At 39.7% G+C, this 27,988-nt stretch overlaps 1 protein-coding gene across 1 annotated transcript; it reads right to left on the bottom strand.

Moving 5' to 3' along the window:
- Positions 1 to 85: 85 nt before the first annotated feature.
- LOC131153609 (UPF0051 protein ABCI8, chloroplastic) lies at positions 86 to 27,988 on the bottom strand. Its single transcript, XM_058106029.1, has 2 exons — positions 26,432 to 27,988; positions 86 to 496 (listed from the first exon to the last, which is right to left on the bottom strand). Exons 1-2 carry the CDS (start codon positions 27,875 to 27,877, stop codon positions 278 to 280), a joined length of 1,665 nt encoding a protein of 554 aa, XP_057962012.1. The 5' UTR covers positions 27,878 to 27,988; the 3' UTR covers positions 86 to 277.

Consider the following 27,988-nt stretch of genomic DNA (forward strand, 5'->3'; position numbering starts at 1 on the left):
ATGCAATGAAGGGAAATTAAAGAACCAACCGTCCTTGAATAGATAACATAGTGAATACTCCAAAAGTAAAGCTTCATCATCCAAATTGGAAACTTGGAAACTCCTATTCATTTCAAGATATATTTTGGTAACAAAAGAGTGAAAAATAGCCGCTCCCAAATGCATCTATTTACAAATTCAGTGCGTAGATGTGTATGATATCTTTGTGCAACTGCTTTGATACATTGATACAGCTCAAACCATAATAAAAAGATTCAAACTCCCGATTAACTGCAGCCTAACCAACTGATCCTTCAAGCTTTAAACTCATGAGCTGGTTCACTTCGGCGCCAAACTCATCAGGGAGTTTGTTGAAGACATCCCGGCAAAACCCAGAAATCATAGCTGCCATAGCTTTCTCATACTCGATCCCCCTTTGTTGAAAGTAGAACAACTGATCTTCCCCAATTTTTGAGGTGCTGGCTTCGTGCTCGATGCGGGCTGTGGGATTTTTAGCCTGTTCCAGAAAAATGATTAAAGGAGCAAAAAAATAAAAACAAATGCAGAGCTTCCTACTTTACTAGACGGTAAGAAAATGAGCAGCATAACACCCACTTAGCAATATCACTTGACCCCAGGCCTATAACTGGGTCTTTTAGCTCTGTCTGAGGAGGAATTTAATTTCACAACTTCCATTACCACTTTTTGAATACATCCAAGGAAGATTGCAGATAGAAGGACGACAAGGCATACTTTAAAATTAGAATGCCACTTTTTTAAGGACTAATCTAAAAGTGTGAGTTCTTTTTCAAAGTAACGCAAACACAGGTGCTTGTCCCAAAGGACCAAACTGTTCTGAAAATGACCTGCATGCTTTCAAATCTTAATTTGACAAATAAATTCATGAAGGCAATGAGTGTAGACAAAACAAAAAGGGAAAAGGAACAAATAAATAAATAAAAGAAGGAAAGAAAGAAGTTAGCTCTGTATTCAGTTAATTACCCTCAAGCCAGAACACATTCAGAAGTCCAATTAAGAGTCTTGATCCACCAACTGACACGGTATAGGGCATAAATTGGGGCTGGTTCTCTAAGCCAACTAAAATAAATTGAGCACTCTACATCATTGAAGCATACTTAATCAAACATCTAAGATTAAATGCACACAACTCCCCATCCTCGACCCACCCTCTCCTGCCTTTCAAAATTGGAGCATCATTGAAGAAACAAATAAGACAAAACAATGATAATTGATTCAAACTCCAACTTCAGCTCCAATCTTCTTTTCCTCCACTATTTCAAAACCAATGCTACCAAGATTTACATTTAATGATTTATATGTTAGCAGATTGCATATAAATTCCATCCCCTCAGGAACCTAAGGTCATAATGAAAAATTTTCAGTGCATAGAAAATGAGCTAAAATACTCCATGTATTTACATATGAGAGAAATGGAGATTTTTAATAGATAATGACCTGTCCATTTTCTGGAACTAGGCAAGTGTATAGAGCTGCCTAGGTACTTCTGAATGTTGACCACACATAGCCCAGGCCAAAGCATTCCTCAGACAGAATTCAATGCATACATGATACTTTACAGCTTCAATAATTCAGTATGTCTCACCTGCTGTGGGTCCATAATTCAGGAAAAAATGGCACTTGTAGAAGTACATGATTTCTTGTGAATAATTTTCCAACAATGACAAAAAATTATGTTATGAATTATTTCTTGATAGTCCAGAGAATCTGTTGACTTGGTGATCCTGAAGGCATCTCCCATTTCTTTTTTGTTGGGTAGGCTGAGGTTCAGAGCTTAGAAGCCTACCCTGAACTATAACTACGTAATTTTCACTCCACAAATGTACAATGCACCATTTTCAAGAGCCAACTTCTCAAGCTTTGTACACTCCCACCAACTTATCAAGAAACACAAAACTGCTAATGAATTGGTTCGTAATGCAAAATGAAGACAAAAATAAGTAATTCCCATGCAAAATTAGCAAGGCCTATAAACCAACCAAGCTGTTTTAGTGGCACAGCCCAATATTTACATAAATAAGCAATTCCCAAGTCTCATCTTTAGGCTCATTCCAAACTTGTTTGGGCTTGAGAATAGCTCATTTATAAGCTCATTTTGGGCTCATTTACAAGCTCATTACAGGGCTCATTTAGTGGGTTGAACATGGGCTTAGTGCCATTTTTTAGCCCACTTCACTTGAGTTTCTCTTCATCTCTTCTCAGTCTAACAGTTGCTCATCTTTATCACCCGTGAATCACAATCCCCTCCTTGATCCCATCTTCTAGGGAAAGGTTCTCTCATCCAATGAAACAATTGGTTGCAGCATAAACATATAATACTTTGTGCATGTCTTCTTGTTTTCCAAGCCTTATCCCACCTCCCCTCCGTCACTCCACTCCATCTCTTAGAATTGTGTGCAGTAAAACCGCCACCACTGCCACCCTCCTACTCATATCCATGCCACATCCTTCTACTTTTCCCACCTTTGCCCCCTTCTTTCATTTTAAAATATTGAAATAATTTTTTGTGGCTGCCAGGTCATGGGAAGCACTCTCTCAAAATTGCACTGCTTACTGAGGTGAGCATGAGCATTTTATAGAAATGCACTTAACAGTTGCTTTTTTATTTCTTTTTTTTTTCTTTGTTTTTTCAGTGTAGGTAGACCTGTAGCAATGACCCCCGTTTATTCTAGCCAAAAACAGTTTTTTTTAACAGCGAAAGAAAATATACTAGAAGAAGAAAGAGATATAAAGCTAAAAAGAGAAGTCTGCTATTTTTTTTTTGAAAAAAGAATTATAAATAAATTAAAACATCTATTCAAAAATCACTTTTTTTAAAGCCCTCGCACCCCCCTGGCTCCCGCCAAAAAAACAAAAAGAATCAGAAAAAGGGTGCAGATTTTCCAAATTCTCCTACAAAACTTTTTCTTTAATTTTTGTTTTCATCAAACTGTTGATCCTCATATTCTGACTTCCAGGGGTTTTCCAATAAATCTTGTACCCCATTATCACCTGCAACGCTCCCCATCTTGCTGTGATCTTGAACAGAGGAATGAACACCTAAAATCACAAGGCATAGGAAGCAAAACATCACCTCAAATACTATTCATGAAATCCCTAGTTCCTTGCCCATGCATACTGAACACTTCCCTTTTATCTTCAACTCCTCTTCAAAAAGTATTAACACCTACAAACCGAACTATTCTAGTAAAAAATAATAGAAGAGTATTTCTTCACCTTCAACTTCCCACAACGTCTGTTACTATTGGTAAGCATTTGCTTCTCTAAAAGGGTGCTGTTTAGTGAGTCCAAACCAAGCAATCAAGCTCAAACAAAACTAGAGCTTAAGCTGTTGACAAGAACTAAACCAAGTATAACACAAGTACATCAACCTCCTCCCTCCCTCCCCTAACGAGCAAAGCTCAAGCTGTAAATTTTAAGCTTGATTCCACCTCTAGCCAAGCTCAAACCCATTAAAAATGATGAGTTCAGCCTGAACATGTATGAGCTTGGCTTAGCACTGGCTCCATGTAGCTCAAATTAGCTTGCAGAAAAATAGGATCTTTTGTTTCCCAACCCCGAAACCAGACATCAAGTCCAAGATACCCTTATGCTTGCAATTTTATTACCCCAACCCCCAAAACAAACATCAAGTCCAAGATACCCTTACTCTTGCAATTTTATTACCCAAGAGATCCATCGTAAGGAAGTCAACTTTATAAGTCATGGTTGACTTGGCTGACCAAAGCAGTTTACATAATCCCAAGTTATCTTAGAATTTAAATGTTCGCATCATAGCATCATGCATATGTCCTGTGCAGCCAAAAAGAAAAATCTAAACCAAAAAGAAAAATAATGCCAAAATCAGCAAGACTGCCAGTAATGCATCATGCACATTGTGACCAAGAGCCAAAGATAAGTCTAAACCAAAAAGAAAAATAATGCCAATATCAGCAAGACTGCCAGTAATGCAACAGATCCGCACAGACAATTCTCATTAAAAACCTGAGGACTTTTTTTTTTTTTAAGAGCATGATCAACAAACAAAAGCTTTCACAATAACTTCAGAAATAGTTAGAAAATGAGATGCTAAAATCACTGTTCCTCGTGTTTTGCAGTTAAAAAAGTCCTCTATTTTATAAACATAAATTTCTTCAAAATCAATCCCTGTAAAAAAATGGAGTCCTAGGCATTTATTAAAAAAATAAAAAGCCAAAAAAGAAAAAATCATAGCGTGCATGTGCACATGCGAAAGTGAGAGAAAGAGGAGGAGGAGGAAAAAAGATGAGACTTCTTCAAACATCAAAGAAACTAGAGAATAAGATAATGGAAAACCAAGGAACTAATTAGCCACAGAATACATATTCAAAAGAAAAAGAAAAATAAGAAGAAAGAGTTTAATGATGATGATGATGAAGATGATCTGAGGGCAAGGAACAAAAGATCCAACTAAATGTTGCCTCTTCCCAAAAATACAAGGTTTTTGACCAGCCAACAAGGAAACTACCAACAGGAAGATTAAACCTTGCACCTATTGTTGTGATAACCTAGCTCCTACTCTGACATTGGTCGTGTAGGTGTATGTCTTATAAGCTTGATGATCCTGCAGCATGAAAAATTTTATTTTTATTTTCGTTTTTTTTTCATTTATTTAGAGTATTTTTATAAAGGTCATATCTTCAAGACTCTAGGGTATTAGTACTTAGAAAGTGTTGACGTTCATTCAACTTGAACGCGCGCAGCGGAAGCACACAATCAAACACGAATGAATCAACAACCACTAAGGCAATCACTCAATGATGAAATATACTCAAGAAGCAATCAAACAATAATAAGAAGAATCAAAACCACAACTAGAACACACAAGATTTACGTTGTTCGGCAATAGCCTACGTCCACAGGAACAACAACCTCAGTTTTCACTATGAACTTTTTTTTTTCAAAGTTACAATCTTTGCGTTACAATATTGTTTAAGTATGAACTCAATGCCTATAGAAGAGTTCTAGTAAACCTAAATTACATTTATAGTGATCCCCCCGAAGGAAAATCCTCCAGATAAGCCCAATCTACAAGCCCCAAAATTCAAATTATGTAATCTGCACCGACAATAACTGTCAACGGTGTGGTGCTGAGAAAAATGCCTTCTGCATTCTACCTGATAATCGTCGACGATTTGTCTTCCTACTGCAGACTTCTCTTATGTCGTTGTTCCTCGCTTCACGTAGCTTTCTTCGGTATATGTAATCACATCTGAATATGAGCCACATCCCCAACTATCTCCACCTTGACGAATATTCACCACCTTGGAAATCTAAAAGCATAACCGTTGCTCCACCTGAACCTATAGATTGGGACCCGCCTCCCCTCTAACACTTGGAGATGTAAACCAAGTCAAAGTCATACTTTAACTTGACTGTGGTAACAGAAACTCCACCTAACTAAACACCCAGCTCCTTGAACGATCCTCTGAATCACAAAGTCACCTTGGCAACCTCTGTCTCTGCCAAAAACTCCAATCCAGTTGTAACCAGCGCACCCTGAGACTATACTCTGGACTTCCAACAATTAGGCCTTCCCACAACGTACTTCGTTGCAAGTCTCCTGTCTTCCAAGTCCCCTATGTAGTCTCCATCTGCGAACCTCACAACTGACGAAACCCTTTGTTGCCCACCGATGTACCCAACTGTACTGGCATAGGAAACCTTTGACACGACCCGAACATCACCATTCGTCTTTGAGTACTGAGTGGTAGACTGTTTACTTAAATTTGCCAACAGTGTACCGGTGACAAGTTTAACATCAACCATGCTAAACCTCACCAACACCTGACCCCCAAAACCACCATTAGATAACCATAATCTCTATGAAGTTTTGTCCATACAGTCGCCCTGAGATAACACCAATCTCCCCGCAGCTACAAAGTCACCCTGAGATAATCTCAATCTCCCTGTAACTTTAACCTTACGAGTCTCCAACCCAAGAACACTCTCAGAAGCACCCAACACCTTCGTGTCAACTTCTTTTCTCAATAGAATCACTGACTGATTTACCTCAGTTAGAACCTTTCCAACAATTAGCATGTCACTTACATAAAAAACCAGAATATTTGCCCACTCACTACCTATCTCCCTCTCCTCTTCTGGGAGCACCACCAACCCCCACGTCTGATTCTTATACAGTACCTCCATTTCCTCCACCATTGCACCTGTCCACCTACCCTTCTCCTGGTCGTGCATTGCCTCTTGAAAGATAGTAGGATCCTTCTTGGTAGTAATGGTTGCATAAGATATCAGATCACACCTAGGCGGTGGCCTGATAGTGCCTCTGAGCCCATTGTGATCCTGCTAATCTCCCGAGTTTGAACTCCCTGCATCATGACCAACATCATCTCTGTCTTGAGTCTAAAACTCCACTTACATCACAATCTCCTTTCTACTCCCGTTTATCTTGTGATACTGCAAGTCTCTTGAGTTAGAACTCCCTACACTTCTGCCTCGAGTCTCCAACTCCACTTGCACAACATGCTTATTGCTACTACTGCAACTTTCTAGCACCTGTTTCTCTTCATCTACCTAAGTACGTTGTCTCATGGCTTTAACACCAAAACCACTTCTCCACCAATCGCCACCCTGTCTGCCATTGGATCACCCAACTTGAGCCAATCTTTCTTATATACCAGAAAAATGACCCGTCTAGACATCACACCAAGCCTAGATACCTCCTCACTAGAAATGTGCATAACTAGACCTCCAAAGTCTACAGCATAACCAGTCCAAGCATCTCCTGCAACTCTCCCATCTAGTGATACCTTTGGTGATCGATTAACCAAGAAATACGCCATACTCGTTGACTTCACCAAGAAGCCCCTTGCAAGCCCTACATACACCATACCCTGCTCACAAGACTCCTTGAACACCAGGGTACTCAGCACCAATATTTGACCAGAGGAACTCTCTCCAGGTCTGGTACTCCACCTCAGCCACAAGTTATACCTGGCAAACGATTCCAACTTGTGCCACATGAGATACCCCTAGACCTTTCGTGACAACCTCACGAAATACCCATGTCCAACTCATAATGCTGCCTCATCGGTCCCCAAAAATCAACACCAATGTAGTTAAGAATATCCACCGTTTTGTGTGTCGTTACATTACACAAAACGGTATTTCCTAACTCAGAACTCTCAGTTGTAGCTCCACCTATAACTGTGTTACCCTATAGTGCATAAAGATTCCCTGCTATCCTTTGTCCCTTCATCACCATCAATACGCCAACACACACCATCATCATCCCACCTTTGGACTTGCAACTATACCCGTCACAATCCAAAGCACCCAATGATATCACATTCTTCCGTAGATCGAGTACATGTCTTACTTCACACAACATCCTTACCACACCGTCATACATCTTGATCCCGATATATCCCATTCCGATAACTTCACAAACCGCACCGTTTCCCATCATAATGGAACTAGGACTCACCAATATGTAATTGGCGAACCAGGCTTTGTTGGGCGTCATGTGAAAAGAACATCCCGAGTCTAGGATCCAATAACCCGTGAGGCGTTCAGAACCTGACGAAACAGAAAGCATCTCACCACCACTGCTCCCCGAGTACCCTTCTTCAACTACATTCGCGGATTTTAACAAACCATCTTGAGCTTTTGCCTTTCCCTTCTCCCACTCCGGACATTTCGATTTTATGTGTCCTAGTTTTCCGCACTTAAAACAGTGAACATGCTTCTTTCTCTTGAGTTGAGTTTTATTACCACTCGATCCACTCCAGGACTTGCCTCTCCCACGATCCTAATTACCCTTCACCACGAGCCCTTCACCATGTGAACCCTCATCGCTAGCCTTCTTCCTTTGATGGAACCCCAACAATGCACTGGTAATGTCCTCCAACTCTAGGGTTTCTTTCCCTCAAGTCAGCGTCATAATCAGATTCTCGTATGTAGGTGAGGTAGGTAGGGAATTCAGCAGCATCAACGCCTTGTCATCCTCAAACTTCACATCAACTCGCCCTAGATCACTAATGATCTGATTAAAAGTGTTGATGTGCTGAGTCAAGTCCGAACCCTCCACCATCTTAAGCTAATAAAGCTTTTGCTTAAGATACAGCTTGTTCGAAATCAACTTGGACATGTATCGGCACTCCAGCTTCAACCAAACCGCCGCCACAGAGTCCTCATCCATGACGTGATACAACACGTCATCATCCAGACATAACCTGATCATGGAAACCGCATTTGCTTCAAGGACCTTCCAACTTGCGTCGTTTATGTCATCCGACTTCATTTCGAATAACGCCTTCACCATCCCTTGCTGCACTAGCAAGTCCTTCACCCTTCGTTGCCAGAACCCGAAATTACCAGTTCCATCGAACTTGTTCACATCGAACTTAATTGAAGAGACCCCAGCCATTGTAAAACCAATAGCTCTAATACCACTTGTTGACGTTCGTTGAACTTGAACACGCGCAGCGGAAGCATACAATCAAACACGAACAAATCAACAAACACTAATGCAATCACTCAATGATGAAATCTACTCAAGAAGCAATCAAACAATAATAAGAAGAATCAAAACCACAACTAGAACACACAAGATTTACGTAATTCGACAATAGCCTACGTCCACGAGAGCAGCAACCTCAGTTTTCACTATGAACTTTTTTTTTCAAAGTTACAAACTTTGGGTTACAATATTGTTTAAGTATGAACCCAATGCGTATAGAAAAGTTCTAGTAAACCTAAACTACATCTATAGTGATCCCCCCGGAGGAAAATCCTCCAGATAAGCCCAATTTACAAGCCCCCGAATTCAAATTACGTAATCTGCGTTGACGGTAACCATCGGTGGTTTGGCTAAACCATTGACGGTTAGGTGCTAAGAAAAATGCCTTTGGCATTTTGCCTAATAACCGTCAACGGTTAGTGCCTAATTCGTCAACGATTTCTCTTCCTCCTGCAGACTTCTCTCATGCTGTTGTTAGCTTTCTCCGGTACATATGATCTGCTCTGAACATCAACCACATCCCCAAAAGAAAGCAATATTTTAGGGATTTTTTAATAAAAGAAAAAACCCTATTTAAGGGACTAGTATTTTAGTTCATTTTGATTTCCTAAATTAGTTTCCTTATCTTTCAAGCATTGTTTAAAAAGGCTCCCATGTATTAACTTTCATGGAGACTTTAACTCAAAATTAAGTTGTTAGATGCTAATCCTGCATTATGTGGTATCATAGTATGATCTTAATCCAATGTGGTGGTTATTGTTTTTTTTTTTTTAACAAGGTTCACAATTTCAACAAAAATTGCCACAAGCATCCATGTTTGACAAGATTTGTCTCAGAGTTTCCACTTCCCACTTAAACTTGTAGGGTTTGCACTTTTAAATCGCCTTGCACATCATATCCATCCTTATCTCACCACTAATCACACCAACCTATCAATACTTCTCCCCATTCAACATTTTCTTCACTCACCATAGTTTTGAAAAAGCAATAATAGTGAGCCCTAATATCCAGCTGCAATTTTTGGTTGAAAGAAAACCCCGTTCATTGTTGCATCCAAATTTCATGACAACAAGCATCCATCATCACAAGTTTCCACCATTGTCCTTAACAGCTTCACTGGAATTCCAGTTTGCCAACGCCAGATGACAACCCTCTTATCGTTCATTCTTCATCAACAAAATCTGCATTTTGCAGCAACCTACAAAACCATTGCTAGATCAAATCTCTTCATCATCAGTGAGGTTAAGTTCTTTACCCAGCCTCACTGTTCCTTTCATCCTCACCGCTGTTGATGCAATTCACGGTCATCAGGTGTCCATGCCATCGCGGTCAGAAGCCCCTCTTACTGCTAACAACTAGATCTCCAAAGATGAGAGCCTCCCCTAGCCATCAGCATAGGTGACTTATGGAATAGTCGTTCAACAAAGTTCTAGAAGATCCAGACCAGCCAATTCCCTCAAGTTGTCCAGAACCGGTCCAATCAAATTGAACTGAACCAAATTCAAAAAGACCAAACCAAATTGAATTGATTCAGCTCAGCCTAACTAGACTGAACCAGACAGGGAAAAAAAACATTAAAAAATGGTGTCAAAGAACCAATTTTATCTCATTGCTCACAAAGTGACTCAAACATTAGAATGGAAAGAGCAAACAAAAGAGCAAATCCATGAATTGACCACTTTGGATATTACTCTCAATTCTCAAGTTGTTACTTTTCAAAATCAAATTGTCTCTAAATTTAATCAAAAGTCACATCCATGAATTATATTCTATTGTCCTTTATTGTTCCCAACCAAAAATAAAAGGGAATTGTCAACCTGGTAGCACTTGGTCATTCACGTCCATACATGCTTGCCGACTCTATTACAAGCTTCTAGCAAGTTATGATTGTGGAATCATGGACATATTGCCCAAGTTACTGGAGAGGGCAATCTAAAGATACTATTTGAGTAGTTCAACGAAGTCAAAAACATCTTTGCTTATCAAGATGTTCACCCAAAAGAAAGGTTGGTATGACTATTCTCTATCCCATGGGTGCTTGGTGGCATAATCCTGTTCAGTGGCACCAACTAAAGAGGCAAGCAACAATTACAAAATCATATGTGGCACATGATGGAGGAAAAATTCCTTCCAATCAATTATGAGCAAGAAATATACTTCAGGTTGTCTACCTTGACCCAACAGGATAAAGATTTTGATGCCCACAGGCTTCTATTTAACGAATTAGTCATCTAATGCTTGTTGAATGAAGATGAATAACAACGCATCATTCAGTACATTTGGGGGCTTCATTACAGATTACAGGTTGAACACTTTTATTCCTTTGATCAAGCCATTGCTTCCACTGCTTTTTCCGAAATGCCAAGAAAAAGAGTAGAAATTAGAAGTATGCTTGTAACTTGGTCCACTTTGCATGAACCATCTCATGACCCTAACAAGCCGTTTGGTTATAAGTTCTAAGCAGGTCAACACCTTTCATTTGATAACTATAATTGTGACCAAAAAGGACACTTTCACTACCATTGTCCTACAAAGTATTAACATGGTAAAGATTAGTGAAGATCTAAAAACACAAGACAATGCTTGCAAGAACCCCATGAACAATAAGATTGTGAATGCACTTGGGTGTTTTGGAGATGAAGATGAAGGTGGTAATGTTAGCTAGACTGCATGTCTGCCCAAACTAGAGGTCAATTCTTTTGTTGCTTAGGAGGTTGATGCAGGAGCAAGGGGGATTTTATTTTTATTTTTTGCTTATAGAGTTTTCTTCTTACAATTGTATCTTCAAGATTCTAGGATATATTACAGAGCTAGATTTTAGGGTATTGTTATTTAAGAAACTAGTATTTTAGTTTTGTTTTGATTTCCTAAATTACTCTCCTTATCTTCCAAACATTGAAAACCTATAAAGGGCTCCTCTATATTAGTTCTTATGGAGACTTGAATAGAAAATTAAGTCGTGCAACATTGGTCCCACATCACCATGACATGCCTACAACTGTGAAACTAGGTTTGTGCATTTTGGGCTGGTCAGTCAAAAATGGGTATACAGGAAAAAGGAAGCAGTTTCAAAAAGGGAAGAGAGAAGTACAAAACTCACTTGGTAGCTAAGGGATATTCGCAGAGGATGTGAGTAGATTATGATGAAAATTAAGTCATGGAACATCGGTCCCACATCACCATGACATGCCTACAACTGTGGAACTAGGTTTGCGCATTTTGGACTAGTGAGTCAATCTAACAGTTCTTGAGCTATTAGGCTTGACCCTGGACCCCTAAAACTGATATCAAAGCAACCTAGTACTTCTCTACTTGTTATCCATGTGGGAGGTGAACATGTGAGCATGTAACACAATGGTGTGTTATGCACTGGAGAGCATCGAGTAGACTGGATCCAATGGCCTGTTCGGGTGAGACTCCTATGACTTCTTGGTTCCTATCCTGCAAGCTCTTTGTAATGTTTGAAATAAATTGGTAACAGAAGTGATTGTCAATCGGTTAAAACCATTGCTGGATTGTTTGGTGTTGCCTTGCCGAAGTGCTTTTGATCCCAGCAGACAAATCATTGTTAATATCATTATTATGCAAGAGGTGACCCCCTCACTGTGCAAGAAGAAAGGTAAAAGGGGTGGCTTATAGCAGAAAGCTTACAATAGAATAAGGTGGAGTTTTATACATGATAACAAAAAAGCAATGAAATTTCCTGTGGACTTAATTGAAGCATTTATGGCTAGTATAAAAAGCGATGAAAATTCATGAGGACTTGATTGAAGCATTTGTGGGTAGTATCTCTAAGTGTAAGCAAACTTTGTAGAATGGGGCAAGACCCAAAACACAAAGGAGCCTAGTAAAGGACTTCGCCAATAGGACCCTCTATTGCCTTACATTTTTGTGCTATGCATGGAAAGATTCTCTATTATGATTAATGATGCAATTAATCTGGAAGGTTAGAAGCCTGTCTAACTAATGAGAGTGATCCTACCCCTAATGACAGATAACCCCTTTTCTAAAAACAATTTTAACACAATATGGACCTTGCGGAATTTGTCCTTGTCATTCTCCAAAAAAAAAAATAGTATCATCCACAAAATGAAGATAAGACAACTCCTCCCTCCCTCCCAATCAAAAGACTCCTAATCACCCCAAGATCTTCGACAAGGAGAACCATCCTACTCAAGCCATCAACCACTAAAGAAAAAAAAATGAATCCCTTTTTTTTAATTCTTAAGAAACCCACCAATCCCTAGGCAGACCATCAACAATCACTGACATATTAATATAGCTAAGGTACCCTCTTATCCAATTTTGCACAATGTCCTGAACCCCTTTTTTCTCATCACCTTCCCAAGAATACCCCAATTTATCATATCACAGGCTTGTTCAAATTCCAATTTAAAAGCCACACCCTTTTTACCCCCTCCTCCTCAGATCCTCAACCACCTCATTAGTTACCATAATTGAATCTAAGATATGCCTATCTTCAACAAATGCAAGTTGGGCCAACGTCACCATATTACCCAACACCTCCTCAAATCTTCTCAACAAAACCTTTGTTAGAACCTTGCAAACACTAGTCACTAGACTAATCAACCTAAAATCCTTCACCCTCTTAGACTTTTCCTTTCTGGATATAAATGCAATAAAAGTTGGGTCAATAATCTTTCACACCACCCAACTACAACGAAACTCCCCCATAATACTTCATGATATCATCTTGCATCTTGCAACACTTCTCAACTATCTTGAACAAAAAAATGACATTGTAAAACCATCCCAACCTGGCACCTTATCCCTAACCATTTCAAACACAGCCCCATAATTTTTCCCAAATTGAAAGGCCTCTCTAACCAATGAGCAACCTCCTCTCCAAGCCCCTCCACCACCAACTTGTTCTAGCAATGAAACAACCAAGAAATTTTTTTCTTTCTTTTTGTAGCAAAAGCTGCAAAACAACCTAGAATAATACCCATCCTTTACCCAATTAACCCATGATTTCTAACAACTCCTCCCTTTCCCCATAAAAGACATCTACAACCTATTACAAGGATGAATCCTTCAATCTTCCACCCGCAACCTATCCAACCCAATTTCCAAGAAAATATTATTTTCTTCCCCTCGACATTCCTAAAGATGTCTTTATTTCAATCCTTCAACTTATTTCTAACTTCAATTCTCTCATCTCTTTAAACCTTCAAACCCTGAACATGGGATTCCCTTTATCAATCTACTAACATAATCACAAAATGAAGGACGCAATAGTCACATGTTCTCAAACCTAAACAAAGTAGGGCCCCAATGGATGGGATTGAAATCCAAAGGCACGAGCCATGATCAGAAATGGGCCTAACCAGCACCTCTGGCACAATATTTAGAATATATATATATTCATGAAACAAATAGTCCTAAGCATTGCTTAAAAAAAAATCTATCAATGCAAACGAAGCTTGTCTATCCTCAAAAGCCACCCAAGTGAAGCAACCATTGTTCAAGGGCACATCCCCAAGGCCACAATCTCAAATAAAAAAAGTCAAATTTCCTCATGCTTCTAGTCACCCTTTAGACCCTAAAGCCAACACAAACTACAAAGTGTCCAAACAAGCTAGCCAATTTATCAAAGAAGGTATTCCACTAGCAGATATGATCCACGATTCCTAACACCTCTAAAATCTCTAACAAGGCTGACAAAGAATGAGACTCTAAGATTACATTCTCGAAACATGGCAAGTTTGGTGTCCCAAGCCTCTATTTGCACCCCAAGGCTCTTGAGGAAGGGAGAGACACTCACTCTTTGAATCTAGAATCCAAATACACATCTATCTCTCTTAGTTTGGACTCTTGCAAGAACAAAATATCCAAATTGACTCTATCCACCAACTCCTTAACTATTCTCCTCTTACCAACACCCTTAAACCACTCAAACTCCAGAAGAGAAGCTTCATTTGATCTCACCACTAACCCCAAAAAACTTGCCCCTTTTATCATAATTAACTAAAAAAGGATCATCTAACTAATTCCCTACCCTATTTGTTGGTCTTTCTCCTCTCCCCAATACCTCCCTTTTAAAGCCTATATTTATCCCTAATAGAAATCGCCATACTAAGCCCCATCTCATCAAGCAATTAGGTTATCTCTCACCTCACTAGAAGGAACAAAAGTATTAGGATTCCCCTTAGATTCTAACTCCTTATGGAAGCTCTATAATTTAAAGTTTGAATGACAAAACACCGGAACAAGAGAATTAACTTCAGGATTCGCATTATTCACCGACTAAGCTTCAAAAAGGCTTATTCTTGAGTCTTGTCACCAAGCTAGGACTAGAAAGAGAGTAAAGAATTGTGGGTATATCCAAATGATGAGAAATTTTTGTCGTTGCAAAGTGCTCATTCTTATTAACATCTTAACTTTTCATATGTGCTCTAAATTCTCAAAACAAGTCCAATCTAACCTTCACTAGACAAAGGAGTCTCTAAATTTCTGCCCCCATCAATCCCTCATCCCCTTTGTGATCTCCAAGCAACTCTCTTCCCTTCCATCCAACATATTCACAGCACCGCCCTTTCCTCCATCTCCCTTCTTCCTCAAATGTTCAATTAACAACTCTTCTTCCTCGAGGTCATAAAAGGACAATGATCCATCATCGTCCCCTACACAATCAAAAAGCATATCATCTTGACTCTCTATTCACATCACCTCCTTCCCCTTATTCTTGTTGTGCAAACCCTCAGCATTCATCTTCATCACTCACTCATAGAAGTCCGACAGTCATTGTAACATTTACGTTAGTAGACCCATACATGAATTATTGTGTTCCATAACTTCCTCAAGATTTTGATTATGTTTTTATTTGCAGGCATTCTAGAGCTCCTCAGAAACTACCCTATGCCCCCTTCTTTTCTTGCTTCATCATTATGAATCTCTGTCAATTGTAACATTGGCCTTTGAGGTACCTACCCTTTATGAGTTCAAAAAAACCTCTCCCTCGACAAAACAAGGTTCCTGTCCAATTGCCTATCCAACAGACCAAGGCCCACCCAGCCATCAATGTTAGAGGCCTTTGTGTTGCATGGGCCTCATTAGGGTCAATTTGGGGCAGCCTATTTCTCAGTATCTGACTGTAAATGGCCCTCCTCCATTAGGCCTTAATCCCTTAAAATTCCCCTTAGTTGGCCCAAAAAAGCGACTTTCAAAGGCTCAAGCCCAATTATCTCCCTGTGCCTGTAAAGCTCTAGTTGTGCCACTTGAAAACATTCCCCAATGATTTGGTGAATGATTACATATATATCTTTCTCGTACTAACTTAATCCTAGTTCGGTCAACCTTTCCTTGACTAGAAACTTCCTTTCCTTGGCTTTTCTCACGAAATCCCGCCATCACTGCTCCAGTGGTGCCCCACCTAACACTACAAGAGCTTGTCTACTTTCAAGAGAAAACAAGTTTGGTTCCTCTGCCCCTTGACACACATTTATGTAACCACGATCCACACATTGTAGACTTGGCATATAAATTGTTGAGCACTAGTATAGACCTATTGCCCTCTGTATTGCCCTTCAATCCCCCCCCCCCAAAAAAAAAAACTCCTTCGAGCCCCCTGCCTAATTGCCTTCCAAGATACAAATCATTTATATGGAACCCTTAATTGGGATTTTCTCCAAGAACATAAGCATCCCAAAGCTATTTGCTCTCAATCTAACCATAAGAAGATGACTTGGGACTTTGAAGGCAGCAGCCCTAGGATTTCTATTCTTAAGTAGGAAAGAATGTAACTCATCTGAAAGCCATTGTCTTTCCTCTCTTGAAAGCAAAATATAGGGAGAAAAAAAAAAAAGGTCATTCTTCTTTATTATTTTGAAAACATTGCATCTCTCCACAAATAAAAATTGCTTTTCGCCAATAATAATTTTAGCCACCCCATTGAAACAAAAGAATGAATTGACTTGGTGTCTCCTTCTCCTTTACGTTCCTAGCTAGTTTTCCATCAAAAAGTTAGTCTGGCAAAATATAAGATTTATCATTCTCTAAACACAATAAGGAGCCTATAAAGAGATATTAGTAACACTTCTGAAATCGGACTGATAGAGGATCTAAAGAAGTATCTAGGAATTCATCTTTTCCATGAGAGATTAAGGAGGACACATTTTAAGAATGTGGTGGAGACAGTTAAAAGATTGTGGGCAAGCCAGAAAGCTTATTGCCTCTATATAGCAGGGAGAGTCAATCTTTAGAAATCAACCATCTCAGACATTCCTTCTTATACTGTGCAAATTTTTTGAAGTTCACTGCTCCAATTTGTAAGAAATTAGTCAAAAAGAATAGAGGCTTTGTTTGGGGTAGTGATGAAGATCATTGGAAAATGCATTTGGTACAATGGGATAATCTCTGCAAAGGTAAAGATCAGGGGGTTTAGGGATACAAAGGCCAAGGAAGCTTAATAAAACTTTATTGATGAAGATAGGATGGAGGCTTTTCAACGAAAAGGGAAAGTTACAGATGTAGGTTGTGTTGAGTAAATATGGAAATCATTGTGAGGAACTAAATCTGAACTTTTTTCAAAAGGTTGTCATGTTTGGAAAGGAAGTGCTTGGAATACATGGGAGAATGGCCTATAATGGGTTGTTGGAGATGGGGCTTCAATAACTTTTTTGGGACAATATTTAGGTGTTTGATGAACCATTGACTGCTGCACTGCTCAAACCGCTGGAGAGAGCTATTTGAATGCCAGCATAGCAGATTTATGGGGAGATAAAAACGGGGATGGGGAACAATTAGATATTATCTACCTGAAAAAAGTTTTGCAAAGAACTGCAGGAATTATGGTGGTGAGGGAGCAGGAGTACTCAGATGCTTTGACCTGGAAAGGGACAATAAATGGAGCACAGTCAAGGCAGCATACAACAGTATGAGAGGAAATAGAATGACATATCTTAGGAGAGCATACAGACATGCAGCTCTTCTAGCAAATACATTGTTCCTCTCAACAGAAGAATGGATTCCATTAGTCATAATATCAAAGAGTGGTTGTTAACCAACTTACGTAATAGAAATACCTGCTAGTTGCGATGTATTCTTTGTGCAGGCAATTTGATGGGCTTGGAAATGGAGAAACACCATGGCATTTGATGAGACTCATGTTTTCATTGAACATATGTTGTTTGGTACGAAAGTGAGGAATCCCAAGGATTATACGAGACAGGAGAGACTTGAACAGTACACTCTGCTTGCATGGAAATTTTCCCTCCAGGTTTGAGGCTTCTAACTATCCAAGGTTAGTTCAAACTGGTAGAGGGATTAGGGATTCTAATAGGATGCGGTTCTACAGCTTTGCTTTTAAGTATAAAGATATTCTCATCTATCACTGCTAAGTTATGGGCCACCAACAAGGGTTTACAGTAAGAGTGAGAGTGGGGCTAGTCATGGAATCTGATTCGCAGGTGGCAGTGCATTTAATCACACGAGGTATTCATCATCCTAGTCCGACTCTAGTGTTGCAGACCACGAATGAGTAGAGGTTAGGAAGTTTATTTCGCTATAGGGAATCTAATTTTGTTGCAGACAAATAGGCAAATTCATCCATAGAGCTAAACAATGGATTATATAGAGCTAAATCATGGATTACACATTTTTACTCAGTTCAACAAGAAGGAAAGCTGTCACAGACAATGCTGTAAGGATCGTACACTTAGATATATTTTGTAAGTTTTTTCTTTTGTTTATTGGGCCTCTGCAAACTTCTCCACTCAGAAATTCTTGCCACAAGGGAAAATATTTTAGACATATGAGCTTGGCTACCACCAAGCAACTTGGCTAAAGCATTTCAGGCTAGTTGGTTAGCCCGAAAATTCTTTGGCTAGGGGCCTGGCATGAGGTATAATAATTGTTCAGCTGTCAACAACAGTACTTGCATGTCTAAGAAGCTACTTGGCTAGGTTTTGGAATGTGCACACAACTTGTTTTCTAATACCATGTCGGGAACATAGATTAGGAGCCTTGGATATGAAATTGTGCATAAATGAACAATGTTCAACACAAGTCGCATTCAATTTTGTCCACATCAATATGAAACTAAAATTGGCCTTTCCACATTCAATAATGATAGTCACGTGTAGTGACATGTTGACCATCACTTGAAACAACTCAACCAACAACAAGAAGAAGACAGTAGTTATTCATAATAAATTTTCACACCGTGATAGATAAAGTGTATATTTTGAAATTTGAGTGACAATGTCCACAGAATAATATGTATTTTTACCTTAATTTTTTTTTATAAGTAATAAGTTTATTGATATCAAAACTGAACACCAAGTACACAAGGAGTGCACATGGGGTAAACAAATCAAAAACAGAAATTACAAGAATCTAGTAAATCAAAAACAGAAGAAAATGATTGGTTTCGCAAAGCAGCCAACCAATCCATCAAAGTAGTAAAGAAAAATAGCTTCAGGTCCGAAATGGATCTTTCCTTATCTTCAAAACACCTACTATTTCTCTCCCTCCAAAGACACCACAATAAACAATGAGGAACTATCAACCAAATAAACCAATTTCAATAACGACCAAATCTACCTTGCCAACATGCTAGAAGTCCCACTACAGATTGCGGCATAACCCAGCTCACTCCAAACAAACCCAACACCATAACCCACAAGTCCATTGCAACCGGACAATGAATAAAAAGATGATCAACCGTCTCATTATTACACTTGCACATGTAGCACCAATCCAATATCCAAACCTTTCTTTTTCGTAAATTGTCAATCGTTAAGCATTTCAATAAGCAGCAGTTCAAATGAAAAAAGCTACTCTAGATGGAATTTTCTGTTTCCAAATACTTTTCCAAGGAAAGCCACAATCTTTGGAGCCCATTAAAATGCCATAATAACCTTTAACCAAGAAGCCCTTCTCTCTATCAGATTTCCAGCACATCTTATCCTCACCGAACCCCTTCACCAATGCACCATATATGGTATCCATAAAACCAGTCAAGGCCTCTAATTCCCGAAGATGCATACCCCTAAATAAACTTACATCCCAAAACAAGACTCCATTATCAAACTTCATAAGCTCAACCACGCTAGCTTCTTTATCTCGGCAAAATCTATACAAATCAGGATAGCTGACTGCTGGAGACATCTCACGACACCAATGGTCTTGCCAAAATTTCACCTTAGACCCAATTCCAATATCACATAGAACGTGGCAAGAAAAAGAAGGCCATCCCTGACTAATATTTTTCCACAAGCCAACACCATGTGGTCCATTAACAGGCCTAGTACACCAACCACCCCATTCACAGCCGTATTTCACCTCTATCACTTGCCTCCAATGAGCAACCTTCTCCATCCCAAATCTCCATAACCACTTCCCAAGCAAAGCTTCATTAAACTGTCTTACCTTCCTTATCCCCATACCACCCAAAGAAATGGGAGGGCAAACAGTATCCCATTTAACCAAATGGAATTTTGGTTCATCACCAATGCCACCCATAAAAAATTCCTTTGAAGTTTCTCATTACGGTTAGCCACAGCAGCAGGAATAGGAAATAAAGATAGAAAGTAAGTGGGTAAATTAGATAGAGTGCTTTTAATTAACGTGACTCTACCTCCCTTAGATAAGTACAAATGTTTCCACCCTGCCAACCTTCGTTCTATCTTCTCCAAAATTGGGTTCCATATTGTCTTATCCTTGAATTTGGCTCCCAAAGGAAGACCCAAATATTTCATAGGAAGATTACCTTGTTTACAGCCAAGGACGTGCAAGAATAAGTCAAAAATAAACACCGTACCAACAGGAACCAACTCTGACTTGCCCAAATTTATATTTAAACCAGAGACCGCCTCAAAACACATAAGTATCACACGGAGAAACAAAATCTGATCCAGATCAGCGTCACAAAAAATTAGAGTATCGTCCGCAAAGAGAAGATGAGACACCACCAAAGCTCTTCCCTCTATAAGCCCCACACCAAAGCCTAACATGTGACCATTATGGACAGCTTTATCCAACATTCTCCCCAGGGCTTCCATAACCAAGACAAACAACAAAGTAGACAATGGGTCACCTTGTCTCAACCCCCTAGAGCTCTCAAAAAACCCACAAGGAGTGCCATTTATCAGAATGGAGAAACGAACTGTAGATATACAAAAGAAAATCCACGTCCTCCGTTTGGCAGAGAACCCATCCCGTTCTAGTAACTGCATACGAAAACCCCAATTTACATGATCGAAAGCCTTCTCAACATCTAATTTGCAAAGTAACGCTAGCACCCCAATTTTCAATCTACTATCAAGGCATTCATTAGCAATAAGTACAGGCTGCCTGTTCCTCACAAAAGCATTCTGTGAAGTTGAAATTATATCTTCCATAACCGTGCAAAGTTTGGTGGCTGAGACCTTAGCAATGATCTTATAAACTCCCCCAACAAGACTAATAGGGCGAAAATCCTTTACTTCAATTGCTTCATTTTTTTTACGAATGAGAGTGATGAAAGTAGCATTCAAGCTTTTCTCAAACTGGCCTTTAGTAAAAAAATGATGGAACACTGCCATAAGATCAGGTTTGAGAATCCCCCAGCAAGCTTGAAAGAAAGCCATTGTAAATGCATCTGGTCCAGGCGATTTATCACCATTAAAATTTTGTATGACATCAAAAATTTCCACCTCCTCAAATGGTCTATCTAGCCAATCTGCATTATCACCTGATATTCTTGGAAATACTAAGACTTCTGGGAATGATCAACTAACTTGTTGCTCAAGAGTATAAATTCATGAAAAATTGAGTGATGTAATCAGCAATCATACCTTGATCGGAAGCACCATCAACCACAAGGCTCTCAATACCATTATTTCTTCTATTAGAATTAGCCATTCTATGGAAAAATTTGGTATTTGCATCCCCCTCCTCCAAATGTAGCACCCTAGACTTCTGCCTCCAACTAATCTCTTCTAAAAGAGTGAGCTTTTCAATATTGGTGCAGAGAGTAGCTTGTTCTAACTTTTCCTCAGCTGTTAAAGGATGAGTTTCCTCTCTAACATCCAAGTCATTCAATTTGTTCCAAAGTTGCTGTATCTTAACAGTGACATTCCCAAATTCCGCCTCGTTCCACTTTTTTAAATCCAACTTCAATGCTGTCAATTTATTAGCTAGTATGAAACTAGGATTTCCATGGAACGAATAGGGTGCCCACCACTCCTTCACTTTATCAACAAAGTTCTCCACCCTCAACCACATATTTTCAAAGCGAAAAGGGGTTCTACCTCTCCAATGACTCCCCCTAGTGATCAGAAAGTATTTTGGACAGCCTTCTCTGTGAAAATTGAATGAAGTGATCCGCCAAGAACGGAGAGAAAAGAAACCGATCTATTCTAGAAGCAGAGGAAGAATTGGACCAGGTGTAAAGGCCTCCTTCCATAGATATATCCATCAGCCCATGAAAAGAGATAAAATCCAAAAATTCATGCATAGCCCAAGTATAACTTACAGCCCCTAATCTTTCTTATGGGAAGCGGATTATATTAAAATCACCTCCTAGGCACCATGGCAAATCCCACCAACTAATCAGCACTGTCAGCTCCTCTCACATTTTCCTACGCCTCTTGTTCAAATTTGGCCCATAAACACCTATGAAAGCCCACTCAAATTAATCACTGACATTTTTAAATTTGCATGAAACATAAAAATACCCCACTGCTTCCTCCACCTCTTCCACTACCCTTCGATCCCACATCAAGACAATACCTCCAAAAGCACCTTCTAAACCCAAGTACAACCAGTCTACATATGGACAACTCCATATACTTCAAACAATTCCTCTAGAAATCCATTCAAGTTTAGTCTCTTGCAAACATACAATATCAAGTTTCCATGTACGCAACAAATTACGAATCTGAAGCCTCTTCTCAACCTCATTCAATCCTCTGACATTCCATGAAAGTATCTTCATATTCATTTAGAAACAAAGAGAGCCCGCTCCCTATTAATACCACTGCGCCTAGATGTAGTAGAACCATAATTAATTGAATTGAATAAACCCTTCAGTTCTCTAAAACCTTTCACACCAGTTCTCTTCAAGTCACGTGCATTTTTTTTTTCTAAAGTAGCCCTATAGTGTAATTCAGCCTCAACAACCAACAAAAAAGTGGTCACTTGATTTTCCAAACCTTGTAAGAACGTGCCAAGAAATTTGTCAAACCCTTTAAATCTTCTTTGGAACCACTCGGAGAAAGGTACTTCCCTCACTGGATTGACTCTCCACATCCACAACTTCCTGTCCTTCCATAGTCAAGGGTAAAGAATAGGCTAGTTGTTCCATTGCTAAAGGTGACAAACCCCTCTCGTTAGGTAGCTCAGCAACCTTTGTATCGCTGTTCGAGGCCCAATCCTCCACAAGTACATCACTCCCATCAAACTGAGCTGGTAACACCTCCAAAATATCTGTAGGCTTCAACGGAACCAAGGACAATTGGTTTTGCTCTTCCAAACCCTCTGTGACTTCACCAGGTGGCAAAGAAATATGAATTGGAACTGCAACTCTTCTTCCATCTCACAGCTCAAGCACCCACTGCTCAAAATTTCCCCACTTCCTGGAAATATTGCCGAAATGTTCTTGAAGAATCAATTGGATGTCTCGCTGCAAGTTTTCCTCACCATTGGATGTGTTTGCTGACTCACCGGTGCTGAGGCACTCTTTATCGGCCTCATCATAGCCTAAGTGCTCCGTATTGGTCTCGTCCGAGCCCAAGAGCTCAGTATTGGTCTCATCAGTGCTCATACGGTCAGTCCCGGTGTCATCAGAAGACTTCATCGACTGGGCTAGCATCGACACACTTCGGTGATCAACTTCAAATAGCTTCGAATCGAGAACCACAACATCACCCCTTCTCACTGAACTCCCCAAGGCTGAAGATGACGATTCTGGATTCTAGGTCTTATTGTTTTGAAGGGCTTGTGTTGGTTTGGGCCGCCAGACTGAGATGGGCTTGGGACTAGGTATGGGCTTCGGCTTGAAGGGAGCTTTAGGCTTAAAAATTTTATTGTTTTCACCCACTTCCTGAGCTTGAGTAACTTTGGACCATATTACCTCCCATTTTCCATCCGGCCCACTATGCAATCTGAGTCTTATATTCAGAGATACATAAGAGTTTGTGTTACCACTAATGCTCTCAGTAATTTCCACCGAAACATTAGCCTTTGATTTTGCTTGTTCCTTCCCAGTACCCAAATCACGTATATCGTGGCTATGATTTCTCAATTTTGAATTTTGAGAATATGGCATTAATTGCTTTCCATCTTGCTACCACCATCATCTCTCCGACCCCCCTCCACCGTTGCCAACAGAAAAGTTTTGGAATTCTCCCTTGTGAGTTTAAGTGTAGATTGGGATGTCTGTTTGCTGCCTAATGTTTGTTTTCTAGCTAACATCTCAAGAGCAATGGCTTTCTGTAGATGAAATCCAAACCCTCTCCACCCACTGCCCAATTTTCCTTCTGGCACCACCAAAATCCTTTCCGACAGCCATGTATAAGTTCCAAGATCATTAAAAAACAACCATGTGCATTGGATCCCAACTGCAAAATAAATACTTTCTCACCATCTCTGAATGTTCGTGCAAAATTACCAGGAATTACATTGGACATTAGCTCCTCCACAACAGCTAGCAAACGTTTTGCACTCTCTTTGCCCATGCAAAGTGATCGGAGAGAGTATCGATTTCGCTCAAAAATGCGTAACATGAAATAAGAACCACCCTTCTCAACTGAGAATTCAAAAGTCTTGGATTCTACGAAAAAGAAAATAGAACCCCCCCCCCCCCCCAAAAAAAAATTCTTGAGCATATATCAACCACTCTAAGTTAATCTTCAAACTTTCTCAAAAACTGCAGGAACCTTTGGGATCATCATCCTCCGTGAACATGGCGCTGCAGCCTATTCTCTAAGTAGCACCCTTGGATGCTACAAATGATCTTGACATATTAACCTCTGATCTTGGATGCTACAAATGATCAGAGGTTAATATGTCAAACTAAATACGAGAAATAAAATGAGGCTGCACCTAAAATTTGGTTTTCTTATTGCAAATAAGCCTTCAATCAACAAACTGAACCCATTTATCTATTTCTCCATCATGAATAATTCCATGAAAACACTCAAACGCAGCTACAAATTATAAAGACAAAACTCTTAAGAAAGAGGAAAATAAATTAAAAGTTTGATACCATACACCAGTATGGTTACATGGAAAAGTGTTTTAAAAAGGCATTTCCCAAAGGCATTTTGGGGCCAAAATGTATCTAGGCTCTTTTCGAAAGGCATAAATTCCAAAAGGCAGCACATGTTTTTTTTTTCTGATAGGCACATCCCCAAGAGAAAAAGGCATGCTTTTGACGTCTTGCCAAAGAAGGCATTCGAAGGGGATGCAGCTTACATACTTTCTTACCAGAAATATAAAAAAAAAAAAAAAAAGATTAGGGTTTGACTGCACTTCATTTGTTCATTCCAGAGCAGAAAGGGAAGAGACAAACTGCCATTGCCCACCCTTTTCACTCTCCAATTGATCGTTGCACGTTCTAAGCTTTGATGATGAGCTTTCTTGACCTTCATCTCCCTCTCCAAGCTTCTCCAATCGAGGACTAACCCACCCAGCCACCCCCCACCCCTCTCTCCCTGACTGTATTTGATCTCGAAAAACCCTTTCTGTGTGATGTGTTTGAGAATCACAGGAATTCAAGATACGAGGAGCGAACTGCAAAAATTTGGGTTATGAGAGATGCCATTTGACCTTCCAGATTCTCTGAAGTAATGTTTTTTTATTCCATCATACTGGCTGGGAAGAGATGACCCATTAAAATTTTGTCTCCATGTACTGGCAGATGGCTGTGGCCTTACAATTTATGGGCAAAGACAGCTGGAGTTATGAATGAGTAATTGAAATGTTGGGATTTTGTATAAATGATTTCATAATTTATTTCACAAAGTCTATGTTATTTATAATATATATTATATAATTTAGTTTATCTATTTTAATATAAAAATTAAATTCCCAAAATGCTCACAACATCCAGGACTTAATGCTTTGCCTACTGCCTTTGCCTTTTAAAACACTTCATGGAACCATAGGGCACTTGGGCACTTTGTTAAAGGTGCACAGCACAGTAAGGCACACAGGGCACTTGGAAGTGCAGGGTCCCTACCTCACGAAGATGCAGTACACATTCATTATTGTGTGCAGAAAGCCCTGTGTAACCAATTCTCAATTTGTAAATGCATTAGTATCAATATTTGAAGAAGAAGAAGAAGAAGAAGAAGAAGAAGAAGAACAACAACAACAACAACAAAGACAAGAGAAGTATAGATCCTGAAGGAAGGAGACGAAATAAGAGAAAAAAGAGGATTGCAACACTAAGGCTGGGAAAAAGAGAGAGTAGACAAAGTTCCTACCTGGTCATCAAAGAGGAAAAAGAATGGAAGTCCAGTGTCAGAGCTTAAAAAATGAAAATTTGGGACTTAGTAGCAAGGCAGTAGAGCAGAAAAAAATTGGAGAAAAAAAGAGCTCAAAATGATCATAAAAGAAGAAGAAGAAGAAGAAGAAGTGAATCATTTAGATAACCTGCTCATGAAAAGAAAGAAGAGATGCGGAAAGAGAAGTGAAGGCAGAAAACAGATAAACCAGCAGTCTATCCAAAACAAAAACACAAGACGTCCTAAAAATCTAGTATAGCACACTAATGGCAAACATTGTATTGAATCTAGAAATACCCCATTATATAGCTAACAAATAAAGCATTAACCCAAAAGGAGAAGGGGAAGGCAACAAGAGTCATAAAGTATTTCAAATGAGCTTAGTTAATCAAAATACAACAGCTACAGAAGTCACAAGATAAATAAACAATAGAACATACAACAGCAGTAATAAAATTACCTGAATGTATGGATAGGTGTTGGCTGCTGCACAATCACCAACAAGCATTGAATCACATTGTGAGGAGTTTCGAGCATTCTCTGCCTTTGACTGAACCTGAACAAGGCCCCTATAACAGTTTCTTGAATTCCCAGCTGAAATTCCCTTTGAAATTATTCTACTCCTAGTATTCTTCCCCTTGTGTATCATCTTTGTTCCTGTATCCGCCTGCTGATAGTTATTAGTCAATGCCACAGAATAGAACTCGCCCACTGTATCATCACCCTCCAAAACAACACTCGGGTACTTCCATGTAATGGCTGACCCAGTCTCCACCTGTGTCCAAGAAATCTTAGAACGAGGGCCAGCACATAGGCCTCGCTTAGTAACAAAATTATAAACCCCTCCCTTCCCTTCCTCATCCCCAGCATACCAATTCTGCACCGTGGAGTACCTAATCTCCGCATCCTCTGCACAATACAACTCAACCACCGCAGCATGAAGCTGGTTCGTATCATAGGAAGGCGCTGTGCACCCCTCCAAATACTCCACAAAACTACCCTCGTCTGCAACAATAAGGGTCCTCTCAAACTGTCCCGTTTCAAGCGCATTTATACGAAAATAGGTAGAAATTTGCATAGGGCACTTGACACCCTTGGGAATATAGCAAAATGAACCATCACTAAAGACTGCTGAATTCAAAGCTGCATAGTAATTATCCTCACGAGGCACAACCCTTCCTAAATACTTCCTAACCAAATCTGGGTACTCCCTAATTGCCTCTGTTATTGAACAAAATATCACTCCGGCTTTTTCTAATGTCTCTCTGTGAGTCGTAGCAATCGAAACACTATCTAGAACGGCATCAACCGCAACATTAGCCAATCGATTCCGCTCGTTCAAAGGGACCCCAAGCTTATCAAAGTACCTAAGAAGCTCAGGGTCGGCCTCATCGAGGCTATTCAAAGCCGGCTTATTCTTAGGCTCCGAATAGTAACACATATCCTGAAAATCAATCGGAGGGTACCGATTATCCGACCACTTGGGTTCTGTCATTTTGAGGAATTTCTCAAAAGCACTCAACCTGAACCCAAGCATCCAATCGGGTTCGTTCTTCCTCGACGAAATGAACCGTATCGTTTCCTCCGAAAGCCCTTTCGGAATTGAAAACGACTCGATTTGTTCCGTAAAACCCCATTTGTACTTACGGTTGAGCACCTTCTGAAGTGGGTCATCTACAGCAACGGAGGAAGTTGAAGGCTTACCTGAGTCCGAATGCACCGTCTTGGATTCGTATCCGACTCCTGCTCTGATGGTCCGACCGGAAAACCTTGAGCTGGAGATGGAGCTGGAGCTTTTGGGGCACGAAGATTTCAAGAATTCAGATTTTTGGTAAAACCCTTTTTGGAATTTAGGTGAATCGGGACAGAAGCGGGAGACGCCGTTTGCCAGCAGAGAAGCCGCCATTGATGCGGTCGTGAAGAAGAGGGAGCAGCACAGACGCTGGCTCGCAGAGACTAAATTTAAGAGGCCTCTGTATTTTAAAAAAAAATAAAACAAATTAAGTTTTTTTCTTCT

This window comes from Malania oleifera, chromosome 4 (genome assembly GCF_029873635.1).
Source record: "Malania oleifera isolate guangnan ecotype guangnan chromosome 4, ASM2987363v1, whole genome shotgun sequence".
In the NCBI taxonomy this organism is placed as follows: Eukaryota; Viridiplantae; Streptophyta; class Magnoliopsida; order Santalales; family Ximeniaceae; genus Malania; species Malania oleifera.